Source organism: Strigops habroptila, chromosome 10, assembly GCF_004027225.2.
Source record: "Strigops habroptila isolate Jane chromosome 10, bStrHab1.2.pri, whole genome shotgun sequence".
Taxonomy (NCBI): Eukaryota; Metazoa; Chordata; class Aves; order Psittaciformes; family Psittacidae; genus Strigops; species Strigops habroptila.
In genome coordinates this window covers 39011015-39032916 of record NC_046359.1, presented here as the reverse complement: position 1 = coordinate 39032916, position 21902 = coordinate 39011015, and the positions used below count along the sequence as shown (strand labels likewise).

The 21902-nt window shown below is 36.9% G+C and overlaps 1 protein-coding gene across 1 annotated transcript in view; it reads right to left on the bottom strand.

The window, feature by feature from the left end:
* Positions 1 to 21902, bottom strand: part of USH2A (usherin) — a 367116-nt gene that overhangs the window by 121779 nt on the left and 223435 nt on the right. The window contains exons 38-40 of the mRNA XM_030499989.1: positions 11284 to 11434; positions 10970 to 11112; positions 2616 to 3244 (exon numbers count right to left, since the gene is read on the bottom strand). Of these exons, the coding sequence (XP_030355849.1) occupies positions 2616 to 3244; positions 10970 to 11112; positions 11284 to 11434 (923 nt within the window). The remainder of the gene's footprint in view (positions 1 to 2615; positions 3245 to 10969; positions 11113 to 11283; positions 11435 to 21902) is intronic.

The window sequence follows — 21902 nt, the reverse complement described above, 5'->3', positions numbered from 1 at the left end:
CTGATGTGAGCTTGCCATGAGATCGAAGAGAAGGAAAGAATACTACCACTAGTGAGCACATCCCACTGACAGACATAAGACCAAGACGGAAGATGAAATCCCAGCCTCTGGTGCTTCCCACGTGCAAACAAGCAGAAGGGCAGAAAATGGCTGGGTGCAGCAAGCCTTATCCATAATATCTTCAGTGATGAAGTGCAATGAGCTCTTCTCTGCACCTATAACTTTACCTCAATTTTTTGAAAAGATAATTAAAAATAATAATATTAATAATAGTAATTACAAAAGATGAAAAAAAAGAAAATCTCTTGCTGTCTGGACAATCAAGAAATTTTAAGATTTTTAAGAAGTGTTAGGATCTTAGAAATCAGAAGCAAAGTAATGTCTCTGCCATGGAATACCCTCTGCACAGGAACTGCACCAAGTATTCCCAACTCTCCCCCAATTATGGTGACTCTCAAATTAAACAACACTAAGTAAAAAAAGAAAGCTAGATAAAGTAGAAGAATTTATGTCCATATCAGCAAAGGATACCAATACTCTGTAAGCTGACAGAGAGAATTTTGCTGAGGGACAGGTACTCAGAAGAGAGTGTATTTGGAAAAGCATATATGTAAGCCACTTTTCTCAATTAGATGCTGCCACCTTTGATTACTTTAAACATTTTAACCTAAATATTTAAAATAAAGAAAAATGAATAGCAAAACTGAGTCATGGAAATAAAAACATCCAGACTTCAGCATCTTTGACAGAAATTAATCTTAACAGACCAAACAAATATGTCTCTCCACATGGAAAAAACCCAAGTGTGAGACTACAAGAGCAGCAGTGACACAAAATATGACCACTGCTCATACGGAAGGTCATACAATGTAGACATTAAAGGGCTTTAAAGAATTTTGTTAATGATAAACTGGGGAAGAAGGAGGAAAAAGGAGCATTTGAACTCTTCGGCAGGAAACGAAAACAAATTTAAACAGCACTCTTGTATTGAAATTAAATTATTACAGAGTGAAGACTGCACAGCCTGATTTCAGGTTTCAGAAAAAATAAATCATCAAACTGACTTTCAGTACTGGTAGATTACTTAATGTTGGAGCTGAGCAAAAGACAATAAAATTGCAACTAAGCACACACCTCTGATTTCAAGACAAGACATCCAGTAAAGAATGACAAGACCTCTGATAACTCACAGGCTTTTAAAATCAGGACTGGGTGTTGGCTGCACGCACAGGAAAAAAAAAAAATTGGGTAAGATATAAAATTGTTATGCCCTTATCACATTAACTGAAGCATTAAAGGTTGCAGTGACTTCTTCTTTGTGCTCAGAGTTGAAGCCAATGCGTAAAAGCTCACGCAATAAAATGTGGACATGTGTGCCATTGAACTAGGGCTACTGTTTACTCAGCATTGCTGCTTCTGGTAAATCCATGAAAAATGCCTTACTATAAATTGTAGTGGATATTAAGATATATCTACAGAAACACAGAGGGCAGAGTCCTGGAAGTGGATCACCCAAATCTTCAATAAACAGTCTGGTAATTCATCACAATTACTAGCGGTCGATTGTTATTAATTCTTACAGCAACCATTGTCTTCATACTGAACTCATTTGCTATTAATATGGAGGTAACATACAACTCCTTAGATACTAAAACATAATTTTAAAAGCTTAGGGTTTGTTGGTTTGGTTTGTTGTTTTTTTTTTTGTCTAATGGTGAATAGTTCTTTTTCATAGCTTAAAATTACGTGTGAACAAAGCAAAACAATCAGCATTGGTTTACTGCTTAAATTCATACCCTCAAACTATTTAGACTCCATTGGTAACACCACTCTGTTTACTTTTTGAAAATACAATGCTTACCAGAAAAACCCCAACAGATGAACTTCAATCTTATGCAAATGTCCTTTGTTTTGTGCTCTGGTGAGCAAGCTACTGTACCAATACTTTTGGCAGTAGTACAAGACTGAATCCATGGAAGCATGTGTGTATTTACACAAAAGAGGCTTCTAAGCTACAAAAATCCCTCTTGTTTGGTTACACTAATTTCCCTTGAATGAAGTTTGTATGCAAGCCAAAACAATGGTAGTTATCCTGTCCTCTAGAGTTCATTCCCAACAGAACTATGTGAATAATTGAAAACTTCCTAGGTAGTCCTGTAAGACTCTTCTTTCATAAACCAGGAGAACCACAATGCTATTTTTTTCCCCTTCATTAGCTATTTTCAAAATATCTGATAATTGTCTACAAGATTTAATTACATTAAAAAAGTCTTTTTTACTTCTAGCATTTTAATGATGTCTTCACATCCTGGAGAAGATAGTAAGTCATTTTCTGATCTGATTAGGGAGTCAAGAGCAAGCATTTGAGTTAAATACTGAAAATATGTCAGGTGTGTAAGGAAGAAAATGAACTGGAGTATAATGCCGGAGACTGGCGTAAAGGGAAAACATGAAAAAGAATCTAATGCTTTTGAGCCAAAGTACAGACACTAGTTATTCAGCTACCCCTGCAGCAAAGAAATATGTTGACTCAGACAGTAGACGTCTCTCTTACATACACAGTTGCTACAAGGAAAACATGCTAAAAGCCATGAGCCAATGAGAATTATTCCTACCTTAACTGAATCTGGTCCCAACACTTCTGCATCAGGCGGCAGAACCCCAGCAGGTCTTGATGGTCTAGTAGTAACTTCTGACCATGCACTGCTGTTCGTGCCTCCATGAAGGGTGCTCATCAGCACTCTGTATTCAAATTTCTGCCAAGGGCTCAGAGCAGTACTCTGGTCAATGTAACTCATGGCCTGACTGAGAGGGAGAGTCACCACAGTTGATATTTGTTCTGTTCCTTTCACCCTCCTTTCTATTGTAACGTTTTCCACCAAACCATTTGGGCAAGCAGGTGGTTGCCAAGATATGACCACAGAAGCTGGGGTATCTGAATACAGCTCTGGAGCAGGAATATCCTCAGGCGCATCTGGAAGAGTCTGTATTTCTGGGGTCTCGGGTGAAAGAGAGCATCCTTTAGAAGTGCATCCTTCTACCTGAAATACATAGACAGTGTAAGGATGCAAGTCTTCCACAGTGCAATTAGATCTAGTTCCTAGCACTGTGGCATGCAGTTGGCCATTTTGGTAAATATTATAATGAGTGATAATGCCATTTGGCTTTAAAGGATGTTGCCAGGTGATGCTTGCTGCCCTTGCTGTCACATTCAATAGAAGTGGTGGATCTAAAGGCCCAGGTTCTGTAACAAACAGAAGAAAAAAAAAAAAAAAAAAAAGAAAAAGAAAAAGAAAAAGAGAAAAAAAAAGGAAAATTACTTAAAGTCTGTGATTGTGAAAGTCAACAGCAGCAAGCAGTATTCATCAAATGGGGCTAAAATCTACTAAACAGCCTATTTCTTCAGAAACTGTAGGGCCCAGCTATTCAGGGGATGAATATGGCTCTCAAAGTCAAGCTGCTCTTTAAGCACACCTTCCCCTCACTCAGCCTTCCTCCCTCCTCCTCCACATCCTTTTTCCTCCTGTGTCTCAAAAGAGTCCTATTGATGCTGTTAGCATGTGGAGAAAGTGTACGGCAAAGTGTCAACATAGATCTGCAGTTCTAGCCCTTGCTGATATTTTTCTAGAGCGCTAGTTACTAATTGCAACCAGCAGCATGGGCATAACAAAGCTACATATTTTACAGCTCAGTAAGCCTCTGCTGCATCTCTCATTATATATTCAATATTTTACTTCATTCTGTTTATAATTCTAATCCATTTTTTGCAATTTATCTACTCCCTGTTAATATTATAGGTGATTTTTTACTTCGACTGTGACAGAAGCTGCCGATTTAGCTCTTTCACCTACTGATAAATAAACAATGCACAGATCTGACCTTTAGGTTAACAGGTTTTATGCTTGCTCCACTCAGCACTCTAACTGATTCAATTATCATAAAGGTTCAGGAGCTTCCATGAATACTGAAAAAGACCGACCATATGCCTGCATAGGAGTTGTGGAACAGCAAATACTCTGCAGCCCTCCAGAGAAATTCCTTAATTGTAAATAATTTCACCATGCGACACAATCAAGTCACCTTGAATGCAAAACCCTCAGCCTGTGGAGGCAAAGTGTTATTTAAGCTTTACTGGGCTGCGTTAAATTCTGCAATTTGAAGGGCTGTTAAGTTTTTCAATTGAAATTTCATTTAAAATGCAGGTGCTTTTTATTATATTGAGGCTTTACTGCTCTCTAGGTACAAGCAAGAACATGGTGCAATAACACAAATCTGGCTCAATCACTGATCAGTAACAGCTGTAATTCCAGAACATTTAGCATTCTTATAAACCACATCCTGAAATCTATAAATTGCTACAGCAGATCAAGAAAATACTATATTCCCTCCTATTCTGCCCATAGCAATTTCGACATTTATGAGATTTTTCTGTGAACATTACATTTTATTGAAATCTTAAAAAAATATATACTTGGATTTAGTAATACTTTAAAATAGCTTTAGGTTTGGGGATTTATTTTTTTTTTTTTGGGGGGGGAGAGTAAGTTTCAAATGCTAAGGGTTGAAAATTTAAAATTCATTAGTGTTTGTGGGTGTGCTAAGACACAGGACACGACACAGCATATGCTGAATTCCACAGTAGCCAACACCACCACCATCATTTAATTCCTAGTGAAACAGTATGCTGTCTAAACCACAAGGAACATTATCTCTATTATCTCTATAGGAAGAATAATTTACTTCACTAGAAGTTAAATAATTCCTGTTAATTTTTAAATGAAAAGAGAAAGAGAGAGGAAAACAAGAAAACCTAGAAAATAAATAAATCCAGCACCATGAGAGGCTCCTTTAGAACAACAGCTGAAGCAGTCAGAAGCCCTGATTCTCCTCTTGCATACAGAGAGAGGTAAATCAGGACTGTTCCACTGATATCAGTGGAAACAGTGATGTAAAATTGGGATTGCAATAAAATCTACATTTTGGCTTTTAAATTTGAAAAAGTAACAGTGTTTTTTCTTTCATTATATGATGCATCACAAAGCAACTCCATAAAACTCGTCCATACCACATATCCTGTTCTACTCACAGTGATAATAAGGATAGAGTTCTATATGCAATGCTTGCGCACTCTAGGATTAATTTAGATCTCAGAATTTACAAGTATAAAAGATGATCTGTTGTAAAGAGCAATTCAATTCTATTTGCATGTACTCTTGGGCAAAATCAATTAGGTCATAAACTGGAACAAAATTTAGTCCATTATTTAGACTTCACTGAAAGATGGAGAGGTGTAAACCTGAATTATATGTATATTCGGCAAACTGAAAATTTTGCTGGGGTGAAGGGGAAAGAGGAAAATTTGCTATGGAATTGAAGACCTTGAAAATAAATTGCTGCAAATTCTAGTTTAATGCGGGCGGGGAGTGGAAAGATATAATATTTACCACTGAGCTACAAACTTACATTTTATCTAATTATACCTCATAAATAAGGTATCACACTATGAGCTTCTTCAGGAGGAGAAAAACGAATCAAAACAAAACGAACCCCACAACAATCAAGCAGTTTGTTGTGAGGGAATGGATAAGCCTTTTTATTCCTACAGAATAAGTTGCTGGCATTACAGGTGAAACATTCATGGTAATTAGTTGAACCTCTGCTTCACTCTCCCCACACACACACCAAGTATAGAAGTATTCCTTAAGGACAATCTGTAATGTATGGGAGGAGCTGTCAAACTTAAACTTTGGGTCCCCCTAGTCCTTTCCCCCTCCCCTCAGAAAAGCATATTTTGGTAGCTAGCACAGCTACCCACGCATTCCCTACTGCCCTTTTAAAAGAGAGACTTTTAAGATGCTGAGTTCAAACAAGACGATTGAGAGAAGCTTAATTGGCCCCACTGGATGGGAAAGCATTAAATCCTGGTCCCCAGCACTCATTCGGTGTAGCTTCTTTTTAAATGGCAAGCAGAATCATCTAATTCTATATAGAAATCAACTAGCACGATACTGCTTGGTTGAAAGGGTCACCACAATTATGTAAAACATGAGTATTAACTATAATTGGGATAGTTTGCTAATACAATAAAAAGCTGTGAACATGAGAAAAGTTACGCTCGCAGCAGTAGCTATCACTTTCTAAAGTAAGAATTCATGGATGAAATGACATGAAAAAGATGGTTATAAAATTTTAATGGAATGATAAAAGGCAAAAGTCAGCCTCTCAGCTGAATTCTTAAAATCCCTATATATCTCAATCAGCTCCTTAACTGTAAAATCAATGTGGAGTATAACATGTTGTCAATGTGGTTGTCACTGAAGGGAAGACTGCAAAGTATGACAGCTCCACAGTTCAGCCTGACAATGATGAAAATAAAATCATAAAGCTTTTTACATGGATGTAATTGTTTATAGAAGTAACTACTGAACATGGGAATGTGGGCATCTTTTTCCTTAAGATTCTTAGTTCATAATTCAAACCATTTCATTACAGTATTAATACTAGAAGGTAGTTTCATTTTGGCAAATGAAATTATCTTTTATGGCAGGCTATTTTGCTCATCTGCTTCAAAAGTTCAGACTCAACTTAAAATGAAAGCACAAAATTGTCATTAATCTTTTTTAATTCCCTGACTAGAACTACACATTTGTTTACTTACTGTACAGACTGGGGGAGCAAGAAGCTATATTCTCATGGATGTATTTAGGGGAATCTATACTTTACTTTATATACTGAGACATGTATGTGGACTACTGCCCTTTAAAGCTAATGAAAAATACCTCATTTGCTGGGAAACTCTCATTAAGCAGAACAGAAATTCTGTGCCTTGTATTCTTGATTCACTCATTCTTTTCAGGAACATGGACAATGAAATTGTACATATTATCAAAATGTTGTGTTTTCGTATACTACCGACTGTAAACAGCAGAAAATCCCAAGTGTGCAGCTCTGGGCACAAGGGACCACACGAATCTTTTATCACATCAGACCACAGAACTCAGAAGTCGTTAAACAATCACATGCAGTCCATATGAAGCCCTTCACACACTGAGAGCCATCTTTAGAGTATTTAGACTTTTTGCCCTCTCCTGCTCCAAATGCACATCAGTTCTAGAACCTCAGATTATCAGTTAAGAAACTTCTTCTAATTCCTGATATACATGCTTGCATAGGCAGTTTGTACTATTTATCATATATGATCATTGTATCATATCTGCCATGATACTACTTCAACTTAATTCGTTCTTCTGCCCTTTTGTTATTCACCTTGTCATCTATTTCACATGACTCGCTCTTCCCTTTATCACCTCACCAGTTTTTGTCTTCTCTTGCTTCTGTTTCCAATTACCTTTCTTGGGCAGAGGTGACCACATTCATATCAACTATGGATTAGTTTATATGCTGAAATTGCACGGACCTAACTTACACAGCTAATGTAGGAGACATATCTTCTCAGACAATGAATATATTCATCAGAGAAAGCAAGAGCTTCTAAAAGCTGAGAGCTGCATCATCTGCCCTCTTGTCCTATATGGTCTCTATTTTCTACGTAGAAACACATGGCTTCTCTCTAAACTAGCAGTTTTGCCAGCTTAAAACTTGTCCAAATCAAGATGGATTTTCTCAAGCAGTAGAAAAAGCACCTTTCTCATTTGTGATCTATCCCTCTGATCAAAGATTACATCATATGGATTGCTACAAACAATATAGTTTTGTGAATCAAAAAGCTAGACCATAAGAACACAACAGCTGTCATTAGGCCAGCATCAGGTAAGTATAACCAGCTCCCTTACAGCTTCCTTCTCAGGTAGCTCAAAGACTTGCTGAAAGCAAGTTCTAATCCAGAAACTCCATAATCTGTTTCTATTTGTTTGGCAGTAACCAGTCTGATGCTATACTGACCAAGATCACTGGAAGAAACACCTTTTATTAACACATATTAAGCAGGTTTTAAAATATACATAAGATATGTACATTATTGTTATCTGGCAAGGACAGGGCAGGCTTTAAAAAATGCATGGAATCAGTTACTAGTGCCATACTATGTAAATTGAAGTATTTAAAAATTATTTACAGCATTTTTTCTTGAATTAGAAAATATCCCAGACCTACTAATCTGTATACTAAGACATTTTATTGGCAGATACAACAGATTTTTATGTATGCTGATTTTTCCTTAATAATTCCTAATATCCTCCTAATTTACTAAATAATTATCATAATTAAAATGTAAGATGCAGATATATTGCAAAATCATCAGGTTGTATTAGTAGATGTCTATTGACTTTAACAGTGGATGTCTTGATTTACATCCATTGCTATCAGGTGTATGTGCGCACACACACACACGTTTTATTCCTACAGATATATAATAAATGTGTTGGTGAAACAAAAAACATACATTTACTGCACAAAATTCAATAAGAACATGTGTACAAACATTCTTCAACAGAGGAAGAGATATGGGAAATTTCTACTGTCAAATTGTATATGAAAAAGTCAAAGTCTATTGGTTAGAAGGGCCAGGAATTAAGTGTACTTCTGCAACAAGCTGTCAGTATAGGCAGTTTTATAAGAAACATATTGAAACCTTGACAGAAATACTGCTTATACCCAATGACAATCATTCAGTATTAAGCAAGTGAGTTGAATATCCTTTCACAGATGGCAACCCTCCGCAATGACACCAAAACTAGAGTCCTTTATCACCTCTGAAAGTGGGGTGGGTGTTTTTTAAATTCCGAGGCTTGCTGGATACTGAGGACACATCAGCAGCTGTATTCTTTAGCAGTATCAATGCAAAATGAAGAGGACACTTTAAGAAAAATATTTTTCCCCTTGGAGACATGGAGTTTATAGCTGAACTACAGAAGTTTGTTTTAAGCTAAGGAACAAGATACAGCATCAGAGTTGAAGAGGCAAGTTGTTTGTTAATCTCAAAATATTTTAATAGTGTAAACACTGGCAGAGGCATTATATTTTTCTTTTCTTGTTCTTCAGTTTCCTTTGGCAACGCCTACCTTCTGTGATAACTTAAGGCATTACTGCAGTCAGGTTTTGCAGAAGGTAGCAATTCATGCTAGTCCACAAAGACCAACCAAGTTCTATGTAGCAGGTAACTTCTACATACATGTGGACTACATATATGTAGATATATGTAGACTACATAGGAATGCATGACCTGTGTAGGCCTTCTGCCCTATCTCTATCATGCAAAAAGAGAATTTTAACATTCTAAACCTACTATTTTGCATAACAAATAATTTTTACATATACTAATAAATGATGCCTCTTAAATGCACTCCTGAGCTCCTCCTGTCTGAGAAGAAACTACACTATCATAGAATCATGGAACAGTTAGGGTTGGCAAGGACCTTCAGATCATCTAGTTCCAACACCCTGCCATGGGCAGGGACGCCTCACCCTAGACCACGTTGCCCAAGGCTCTGTCCAATCTGGCTTTGAACTATCTGACCAGAGCTAAATAATCATTGCAATTTGAATGAAATAGTCATAGGAGACTGGTTGTATTTACACCATGAATGTAGACAAGTTTAATAATATTGTATCCACTGTTGGTAACTAACAATTACAATAAAGGAATATCAATGAAGGATTTTCACAGGTAGATAACACATCTCTGGTATGTAAAGACCAAGTTCAGAACTACTGATAGGAAATGTATTCATAGAAGCCTTTATACCTTTGGAGCATAAATAGATTTATCAGATAAATTTCTACTGCAAATTATTTGCTCAGCTTCAAAGGAAAATGTTTTACAATTATGGGAACAAATGTTTTCTTCTGGGTGTTTTCTCAAGATAAACAGCTACCCATTTAGAGAAGGGACTAGAATGAAGTTGAGTTACCAGCACTGAATATTTGCTACAACTGTGTATACGCATCAGGTTAAATTTGTGGTCTGAAATGCAAATCCCATAGTGATGTAAAATAGAATAAGACCATAAAGCACTTTGGTGTGAAGGCAGAGAAAGCAACATAGTAGTAAACTCATATTGACTCCTGCCTCCTCTCACCCCCCACCTTTTCCTGCTCAGAATGACTCACTTTGTTATTAAACAAAATGTAACAGGAAAAATCTCTTCAGAAAATACTTAATTCTTCTAAAATTTGGCACAATTTGGTCATCCATTACTGATTAAAAAAAAAGGGCAAATAATATATTTTTAAACAACTTATTTTTCCAAAAATTATGCTACTAGATATCCTTACATTGTAAGGATAGCTCAGTTTTTCAATGTACAACAAGCTCAAGTTTTGTCATGTATTTCTGCTTACATATTTTATCAGCTGCAAAATCCTACCCTGCCAACTAAATGGCTGTACCTGTATGCTGATACCTGCTTGGTAAATCCAGGGACTGTTGAGCAAATTATGTGGAGTCAGTCTGCAGAACGTAGAACTACTAATGAGGAAAGTGATGGGACTGGCAATGGCAAAATCAATTTCAGACCAGTAGATCACCCCTTTGAATTAACAAAGATCACTGGGAATGCAAAGTTCTGTTCAGCTGTGGTATAGCTCAGGTATTCTCAGCACAGAGATAAGACAACTGTCATATGCTATTAAATTCAACTTATTTTCTATGATATGACTGAAATCAGAATCAAGTCCCTGAGTATGAAGGAGTACGACTTACAAAGCTGTACTTACTGGTGTATCTTAAACTAACTATATATGAACTCATATGGATGGAGGGATATTACATGAAGAAATAAGATACTACTTCACGAAAGACATATTTAAATATTCATGTTTTATGAAAATCTAAGACAACAGATACTTGATCCTGTAGGAGTTATTATTGCAAGTTAATATTCAGGAAGGAAACACATTATTGCTATTTAACTGTGAAAAGTAGCTAACCAAAAGAAATTATGTGCAATGACAGCTGAACTGTTATTTATATTTTCTGCTGAAGTGAGTTAAATAAGATGGGACTGCTTACTGTCCTCTGCTGTAGTCATTGACGTCCAGTTGCTATAAGCATTGCCATAACCATTGGAAGCAACCACTCTCATCTCGTACTCTGTGTATGGTTGAAGATCTCTGACCCAGTGTTGTAAGGAAGCAGTAGGGCTGGAAAGCAAACTGCAAAGAAAAGCAGCAGAGTTACATCGTTAAACATCCCAGCACCTAAAGAAAGACTAAAGCATTACATGTCTTGTAACAAAACCAGCCACCCTAAAGGTGAGCCATATTCACAATAATGGGACTTTTCTTGCTCAGCAGTTGATGGTGGCCTTGCTATGGTCTGCGTACTCTAAAACGTCACCAGCAGAATGTCTCCGGCGCATCTGGAGTCGGTAGCTGGGCGCGCCTGGGGCGTTGTTGCGAACTGGTGTAGACCAGACAACCTGAAGACTGGTCGGAGTGGCAGATGAAAGCCTTGGAGGCATCATGCCATCTGGAGCTGTTGAAAAACATGGATGAATTAGAGCAGAGAAAACCATGGACAGCATATGCTGGGTGGAAACAAAATGCTCCATATACTGGAAAAACTGTTCCTCGGGATCAACGGCAATGTTAACATGGTCCATTTAGTTTAACATTTTCACTACTGAACAATGCTATTTCTTCATTTTCTTCTTTCCAGTACAGTTACATGAATATAATTTTGCCAACAGCAAACCTCCAAACACAAAAGTAATTCAGAAGCAGCATATTCTTTACCACCTGTTCAAATATTATCTACTTCTTGTGCCCAGCTCTGCCACCCTGAGAAGTTAAAAAAATGCTAACAGAAATATTAACCAGCAAAAGTAAAACTGATCAGACTCTCATCATTCAGATACCTTTTCACCCTTACAAATTAGAAACAATTTTAAAAGAAAACAGCAGAAATTTTAAGGGAAAAAGGGTATTTAGGTAGAAACCAAAATAGATTCACTGAAGTCTCAGTCTCTAGCCCACTGTTTTGTTAAGGAAATTCACTTTTATGAAGTCCAGGAACTGCAGATCAAAACACATCAGTAATGATACCACCAATGACCTTTAACTGCTGCAAATTTCACTGCATGCAGTGAAAAGAGCTATGCCAATTTGCACTCATAAGTTTATGGCTTTGTTTTTTCTTTATGAAGGAAACAATCCATTGAAGAAACTTTCAGTATATAAACACACCTGGAACTTTTATACATAATGCGTGTCTGTAGCTCGTTTCCAGAAAGTCAAAACATTAGAAAGTTACTGCCTTTGTAATTTAAACTCTTGTATAATAATTTTGCTTTTCGTGGTCCAGTAGATACCATTTGCTTCTTTCTTTAGTCTTTCCAAAAGAAATTGTTTTGTTGCCATTGTTTATTCCCTTCTCTCTATTGGAAAAAACAGTCTCACAGATCTGTAACTTAAGGTGTAGTTGTAAGCCTCAAGGTGTTAAGTTGTAAGATGAGTGACCAGTACAGACAGTTTTGTGATTTTTCATTTGCCACCTGTATAAGATATTGTTACTAAGAAGAAACAGACTTTGTGATACACTGTCTAAATTATTCTCTCCCTGAAACAGATAGAAGGATGGCATTGGCTCAGAAAGTCATCAGCCATATACAACTGTTTATTTACACTGACATATATGTACAGAGATATGTGAGCAAGCTTCTGACACTTTGATTATACATACTTATGACTGCAGAACTCCAAAGTTCTTCAGCTCCAGCACCAAACTATAACGTAGAGATGTCTGAGACTGAGGTAATTCATGGTCTGCGAGTCTCTTGCCAATACCTTCAAGGCCAGCCAAGAGCTTGTGATCACCTCAACTTAGATGGAATATAGCTGATTTAATTTGTATAGCCCCCAACCTCCCTCCAGCTGAGCCATCAAAACCAAACATCTGCACACCAAATGCCTCTGTATGAGAATTAAATTTCACTCTCAAGAGTAAAATGGTGGACATATATTTACCTCAATTGTTGTGTTTAGCAGTAATATAACTAATGTTGTGGACTGGAGTTATGCAATAAAGGGGTTTAAATCTTATGGATGTAAATTACAGTACTTGCAGATAACCATGAATTATTTTGGTATCCCTTTATAAAGTGATTCCTGAAGTTGTTAGCAGGTAAACTCAGCCAGCACAAGAAAGATGGCACAATTAATGTAAGAACTTTTATTAGAGGGTTTTAAAGTGTTTTCACAAGCTGACACTAATAGACTCAATACCCCTTCAAAGTAGCGTACTACGTCATTTAAAACTGAACTGTCTGTAGCTTAAAATGCATCAACTGCTTAAGTGCACACAGAAATTCTACAAGCGAAAAAAAGCTACATCTAAATATTAACCTAATTAGCTGAACTGTAATTTGGCTAGGAAGCCAAAGTTCACATTGTTACTGGGGACACAGTGTGAGCAACTCACTGAGAAGGCAAAAGTGTTAAATTTATTTCCAGTTCTGTCAGGACACATCACCTTTGTCTTTCATTTCTCAATCTGTTAAATGGAGATAATAATACTTATCCTTCTTTGTAAAGCTCTCTGAGATCAAAAAGTAAAAGCTCCGATTAAGCTTTATGTATGTATAGTGGTGGTTATTATAGCGATACAGGAATGTTCATCAAAAAACAAAGATGTAGCTGTCTAAATGTCAATAACAATTCACAGTGCGGATGTTATTTTAATGGCGTAGGTAATCTCAGCTAAATGTTCAAATCTCTTCTACCAACAAAAGCACAGCATAGAGAAGAGTAGAAAATTTGGACAAATCTCTTCTGTGAAAGTCGACTGACCTGTAGAACAAGCTAAGCCCACTACTTTCAAGCCAACATGTTAGAATAGACAGCAGATTCCTTTAATCTGAATGACTTCCTGTAGCTTGTGGAGAAGGTCCTCAACTCTGTGCTTCCAAGGGAACGGGGCAAGAGGGTATGACAAATAAATTGCCAAGTCTCTTCTGAGTCATAATGAGAAAGGTCCTCCATTAAACTAATAACGCTTTGATCACCAAAACTACAGAGCCCCCCCGAGTGGTAATTATATATTGCACACAAAACATCCTTCGAGTATTTCAAACATTCCTCATCATCAAGGTCTTCAGTGTAACATTTCCCTCAGCTTAACCCTTTTTATCCAATGCATAATCCCAAGAGACTCCTTACTACCAAAGTAATAACTGGCAACCAGCAATAATTCTACTGCGAATTTCTCAACAGAAGAGCCATGTATCTATCAGCTTGATATATCGTCTTTAAGATGCAATGTTGCTCAAAAAGCTCCCCTCAAGCTTTAATATGACCCTCAGGGGGCAACCACTCCACTTGCAACCTACTGAATCAACATCTAGCCCAGTAAATCGTCACTTAGCAGGGTAGAAAGTCATGCTTTGTATATGGGGAGACTACAAAGGCAGAATAAAATATTAAATCAGATGTCAATTCTAATGAAAGAATTAATAAACAACCCCACAAAATAATAAAACCTGAAGACTGCTTCAACCTGACAATGATATATTATGTTCCAGATACTCAGGTGTATGCAGATGAGTCAAGAAAGATCTGATCCCCGCTTGGCCACTAATATGCTAAGCAGTCTTTGAAAAGTGTTTCAAATTCCTGTTTCAATTTCTTTATCTTAAACAACATATGCAGTAGTAGTCAGCTTTGTAAGTATTTGTTTATTTTAGGACAGCAAGCATTGTGTTAAGCGGTTGTGTTTAAATGTTTACTTCATGTTGAAAGCCTATGTTTGAGAGGTATTCACTATATTTATCATAAGGATATACAGAATCATAGAATGGTTAGAGTTGGAAAGGACCTTAAAGCTCATCCAGTTCCAACCCCTTGCAGGGACACCTTCCACTAGACCAGGTTGCTCCAAGCCCCATCCAACCTGGCCTTGAACACTGCCAGGGATGGGGCAGCCACAGCTTCTCTGGGCACCCTGTGCCAGCGCCTCAGCACCCTCACAGGGAAGAACTTCTTCCTAAGATCTCATCTCAATCTCCCCTCTGGCAGGTTAAAGCCATTCCCCCTTGTGCTGCTCCTACAGGCCCTTGTAACAAGTTCATCTCCACATTTCTTGTAGGCCCCTTTAGGTACTCACAGACTGTTAGGTCTCCCTAGAGCCTTCTCTTCTCCAGGCTGAGCCCAGCTCTCTCAGCCTGTCTTCATCTGAAATCTAAATTTTGTGAAAGTAGAATGCTTTGAGTAGGACTATGAAAAGTGAACTACCATTAGGACAATAAATTATTATTTAGTTATAAAAATACCTGCACTGTTAATCTGTAATAAGAGGAAGAAAGCCTGGTAGAGTGCAATTTGGTATCTATCAAACAGATGTAAACTCACACCAGCTTTGAAATGAAGTTACACCACTTTTAACAGCTATCAGATATATCAGCCCTGCTGTACCCATAATATCTGCAGACAGGCTATGTAAATGTGACTCTACAATTTGTCACATCTGCATATGTAAAACATTTAGCACAGATGATGCATTTGTATCTTATTGACATACTTTTCATACACAAGGATGCAAATGGTAACTGCAGGTATTTAACTAGAGAGGAGGCAAATAGGCTCTCCACAGTATAACAGCAAGGAAAAGTTTCAGTCAGACTGCCTTGAGACGAATGTTTCATTCGGTCATGCCTACTCTCATTCTTTTCCAGGTTCAATTCACAAACCTCATTTCTTTGTTTCATTGCAGTCATTGTTTAGATGCTCCTGATGCATTTTTTATTCTAGGTGCCCATACTGAGATCATCTCATTACAGCACTTTTTATGGCAATGTGTTCTGCACGGTGACATTTGTTTCTTCTGATTTTCCCAGGTATGCCTGTTATCAAGTTGTTTGTTCAGTCCAAATAATTCCAGTCATTGCACTCTCCATAATTTTCAACATGGGCTTGTGTTTTTGTTTCATTTAACCGTAAGACAGGCCATGGTGCTAGGCCATATGTCATCGCTAGAAGGGCATGCTAGTTATAAACCTTTATCTATTGCCAAAGCAGAAGATTGCTTTTTTTATTTCTTATCTTCACAGGTTCATTGAGGTTTACTCCGGTTTGGATTTTAACCCTCTTTTCCCAGTTATCTTTCCGACTCAGTGTATAGAGAATATACACAGTTGTTCATAATTTTTCATTTAATATATATGTTCAACCATGCTGTTTTCCACCTAACTTAATGCCTAAAGAATGTATAGAGTATTCTTGGATTTTCCTTTATTATTTTATAATTTCACTGTTATATGTTTTCTGTTACAGATATATCTCCATCTAATAATAATAGGACAACGCACCCCTTATTCAACATACATCCATGCACTTTGGAACATACAATGTGAAAGGTCCGTGGTGGCCTTCTTGCTTGCCCCTCTCTGACAAACGGGTTTTGGGAAGAAAGGAAGCTGCACTATGAGAAAAAGCAAGTAAAGAGACATAAAAGAGTACCTTAAAGACTGTAAACTTTCCAGTAAATCCAAACCTGTTTACACCACATATTAGTGACTTTTTTAAGTATAACATAAATAGGGTACAGAAATAATTTTGTTCTCTCTTCACAATCTAGCCTGTTTTATACATCTAATCTCTGCTATGATCTTAACTTCACTTGAAAAGGAGTGGCTTTGCAAATTTTTTCACTTCAGCATTAATCTTTAATTTTACTTGTATTTCTAAGGCACAATATCACTTGTAGAAATTAAAATAAGAAATTTGAAAATTCTAAAGTTTCATCTTTATCTGGATCTAAATTTTACCTTTATCTGGATTGTATGTGTAAGCGCTAACTGCTATTTTTCCTCCACTTCAACTATTTGGTATACCAACCTGCAGAGCACAATTTTAGAAGGGCTTTACAGACCTGAAGTTTAAGGCAACTGTCTTTCAAAACCCCAGAGCAGGCTTACTTATATCTCATTAATACTGCTCTAATGAAAAACAAAATCAGACCTCCCTCTCCATTTAATGAACTTTTCTTCATATACCACCTCAACATCTGCAATCCAGATATGGGTCTCAAGAATGTGTAAGAGATGTCCCTTTCCTAAGTGTTTTATGTTACTGACGTCAACAATATGAAAATGTCTTACAGATTTGTCTCCTTTACCTTTATAGAAGAAGTAACTTGCCTTCCTTCCTCACGCTGGGTAGAAGTTTATCCATGCTGCTCAGCAAGAACTTTGCTAAACTCTCAAAGCTACAAAAGAATGCCAATAAGCAATTAGCTCAATGATTAATGATTTTTATACCTGTAATAAAGACACTGGATGGAATTTATAACTACCCAGTAAAAATAATTATTCATCAAGCTGTTTAAAAGAATGCCTAGCCAATAACTGTCATATCACAAAATTAATTGAAGAAAAAACAGTATGAGGAAAAACCATAAGTATCGGTATTACAAACTCAGGCAGAAACCACAATTAAACAAACAGCTCCTGTGGGTTAATTGTGACTCTGGTTACTGGAAAATTAAATATCTCTGTGATGTAGCTTTGAGAAACTATCATATCTGTCTTTTTTTTTTTTTTTTTACTTAGGGGAACAAATATGGCAAGAGCAGAGGGAACAAGATCCTGTCTATCTTCAATGCAGTAGCTTCAGCTTCCTTCTTGAAGCAGCTTTAGATTAATTTAAGGACTTTTTTGTTTGTTTGTTTTGAAAGGAGAAAGGTGAAAATTTGACGTCATCTTCAAAATCTTACAGCTTCCCTTAGATTTGATATCTGCGGGCAGAGAGCTACAACTAGAGGCAGGGATGTGGTATGCTAGCTTCCACATTGATGGAAACATCTCTCGTCTGAGTCTCATAGACTGGTGGCAAGGAAACACTTGACTAAACTGAATCTTCTTTCTAAATGTTGATGGTGAAATTTCAAAGAGGTGGATGCTGGCTTTTAATCCTTTTACTTCATGTTTGAAACTAAACAGTTCTTAGATAGCTCTGGAAATAGGGGCTTCCCAAAAGCAACAACAACAACAAAGCAAATTTCGTCACTAATGGTTGGGAAAAGACCAGGGAAGAAAGTTTAAACTATGTAGCTTAAAGAATACTAGATGAGCAAAGGGAAGGACATAGGAATCTTCAACTTCACAGAAGTTTTGCAAAGAGAGAATCTCTGTATCCTGGAAAACAGGACATACAGTACTGGGATTAAACTGCTGCAAGAAAGATTTCAAATCTTCATCAGAGAAAACAAATGTTTTGCCAGAAATGAGACAACTTATGGCTTTGAGAAAAGAAGATACACAAGATGATTTCTTAATGAACTCCTTTTCAGCCTAATGCTTCAATTAAAGGGGTTCTAACGTCATATAAGATGAAGGAAAAAGAAAAAGGAAAAGGCAAGGAGGTGGTGATGTTACAAGAAGCATATGCCTTAGTCTGAAACATAAGCTTTTGAAAAATAATTTTTAATATTGTTTCATTCTATGACCAAAAGCAAAAGGATAACATAGGATACCCAAAACCAGAAAGCATAATTCCGCTTGAACAAGTGGACATGGTTTCTGCAAATGATTGTTGTTATAACTCCACTTAGTGTTGCAAAAAAACCTTACAGAAACCTAACTGAATGCTAAAGAGAGTGAGGTATTAGAAAAGATGTGAATGTTCTCTTTACATAAGAAGTCTCCTGGTTCAAATGCTAGCATTGTGTGCACTCCTGCAGTATGAATGTACCAGTAGACTGTTAGTCACAGAACAGCGTACCCTGCTGGCAAAAAACTGAAGTTACCAGTTGATGTGCTTTTTGACAGAAGCATCACTTTACATACCCCTAAATCTACAGACCGGAGAACAATGCAGGTTTGCAAATAAATTAGATCTACAATAAAATTACCTGTAGTGGTTTTTAATCCATAAATTTTTCTGCTGTGGAATATTACCATTTCTGATGCAATCCAAGCTTGAAAATATCCATAAATAGAAAACGTACCTGACAAGATGACAGATTAGCTGGTGTTATGAAGCCAGTATGCACAGTGGGTGGTGCAGTCTTATTATATCTTGAATGTCCTACAGGTATCTGCAGGATCCAGGTCACTGGGCTACCTTTTGGCCATGAAACAATTGAAACCATAAGAGACATTTTCCCCCCCAAATTCTTCTCTTATTTGCAGAAAGAGAAGGAAAAGGAGTTTCCTCAAAGTTTCTGCTCCTAGTAATCTAGGAAACACAGAGCTGGATTTGGTTCACAGCTGCTAATTAACTTCTTCATGCCATAAGCAGTAACGAAAAAGATCTTGTCTCATTGTCAGTGTCATTGTATAGGCAAAATGAGAGGCAGCTGTTGAGGAAGAAGGAAATGGCTCTTCCCACCTTCACCTGTTGTCCCCATCCCTCTCGTCTCCTCCACAGACAACACGAGCAGGAAGTTTGACTCTCCATCTTGCCTGAAGGGGACCAGCTCTCTGTTGTGCCTTTGTGAAACCACTGCACCCCTTCAAGCTGCCACCTCTTCTCCTTCCCTTTCTGTAACAGGAATGTGCATTTACGTCTTGTTTTGAAAAAAATACTATATAGTACTATGATGTATAAATAGAACATTTAGAAAATCAGTATTGTTGAATAAGGTCCTTTCCAACCCTAACTGTTCTATGATTCTAATAATAAAAGCAAATATTAGATATAAATGAGGAAAAACAATCACCTTACTTCTAAATAAAAATACCTATTGTCTATCACAATAAATAAACCTTTCTTCACAGGAGACTCACATGAAAGGATCAGATGACTATCATTACTGCAAGCTTGCAAAGACCAAGGCACTGCCTCCTTGGGTGTGAGTACATCTGGCTATCTCAGCTGACGATGTGCCATCATTAATACATCTCATTACAGTTTTGGTTTTAGTCTCCTGATGGTGCTGATAGGAAATAATACTAATGTTACAAACATAGCTGGTCTCATTGCATTTCAGATTTTGTGATATGTTCATGGTATGATATTCCCACAATTGTTCATACACCATTGTTTTCTGCAAGAAGCTTGTGGAGTTTCTGAAAGCTTTTGTATATTCTGACTTACCTAATCTTATGAAATATATATTTATGAAATATACGATATGAGAAAAGCAGCTAATTCTTAGCTATTTTGTTCATATATCAAGAACTGCCATAGAAGTGCACTAGGGAATACGTTGTCAAAGAAACCATGGAATTTTATCTTCTCATTTCCCATTTTCTCTAAGGTGTAGATGCTTATCACAACAATATCAAAGTGTCTTCTATGCCAATGCACTGAAATAAACATATTCCCACTGAAAGTCATGAAAGAAATTCAGAAATTAGGAAGGTACAAAATCTTACCAATTTTACAACCTCTAACTTGGGAGCCTCCTCGTTGCTTGCAAGAAGTGTTGTTCATCTGAAGACAGTGGAAGTCATGCCTTTAAAATACTGAGTATATGATTCTTTGCAAATTTACCTTTTATAGTTCTATCAAGTGTCTTCTAAAACTTTGCTCCCTGGAAGTATTTTTCAGTGTTAACCATACTCTTACAAATGGAAGTTAAAAAAAAAAAAAAATAATCATTTACTATTTTGCTGCAATCTTCAAGCTATTAAAAAGCATATTATCTTTTCCTGTTCATCAGAGTTGGGCAAGGCTGAAAACAAAAACATATCAAAGCAACAATACTTATTAAGTAGAAACTCTGGTTTGTGTGTTATCTTAACCTTCTTCTCAATTCACTCTAAGGCATTCAAAGCTATAGCCTTTGAAGTAGCCTATACTCTAGTTTTCTTCTGCGAAGTACAGAATGTGTCAGGTTTGGACAAAATACCAAAAATGACTGTATATTTTACTAAAAGCCTATATTTTCCTCTCTCTCTCTTTTTAACAAAAGTCTAATTTAGTTGTTGTTCCCTTAGGTACAAAGCACACAGTTCATAATTCATTTGATATAAAATGTCAGTTTAGATTTTTGCACTTGTTTGATAAATGAGAAAAAACATGTACGTTTCAATTTCCTTCTACGAGGCTTTACCAACAGAAGCCCCCCTCTCATTATGCTGCTCAAAGACCTTTATGTTAAATTAAACATCAAGACTCAGAAACTGTAGGGAATGATATTTCCAAGACATACAGTACAAATACATGAGACTGGTAAAAAAAGGTAATGATTTTTCCTACCAGTAAAGTGATGTCTCCCAAAGAGCATCTTTGATCCTTGAATTAGTTCTCAGTTACAATTTAATATACAAAAACTGTCAGCAGTTTCCTTACATTTAGACAAAGTGATATAGTCAGCTCCACAAAGAGCAAAATACAACATTCAAGGGCTTGCTCCCCTCCCAACATGTGCTTGTGACTCTAAAGTCCATCCATATTAATGGGGAAAATCTATGTACATCAAAGGAGACAGCAGAGAATTAATTTAATTGTAACTGTCATCATTAACAGTATGAAGTGGTTTTTTCCTATATAACCAAATCCTGCCATTGATCAACATGCAAAACTCTCAGGGGGGTAATGTGCACAATGGCAAAGAGCAGAATCAAAAATTTAGTTCTGGAAAATAAAACTACTGTAATTAGGAAAATAACAACAAAACACTATATACTGTTCTCTTAATGTAACACGAGGCTGAGGCTGACAAATCTGAACTATCACATTTACAGAGTAAACAAGAATTCTTATCACTTCTCACAATTGCCAACCGCAATGCTATGGCTGTCACTTCATGTTACAGTCTAGTTCAACAGCTGCAGTATCAATAAATTAAGTTGTATTAGAAAATAGCAATAGGATCACGTTCTGATGCTCATGCTGACTAGCAGCACTGATGAACAGCATACGTCCAGATCCACAAATGCCCAGAACTCAGGACCTGCTCCTCTTGCCCCTGCTGCTGCTGACATGTACATTGCTTCACCCCAACCTGAGAAGTGCCTTTAGCCCTGGGTTACAATTGCACCTCCTGTGTCTTCTCGCCCAGT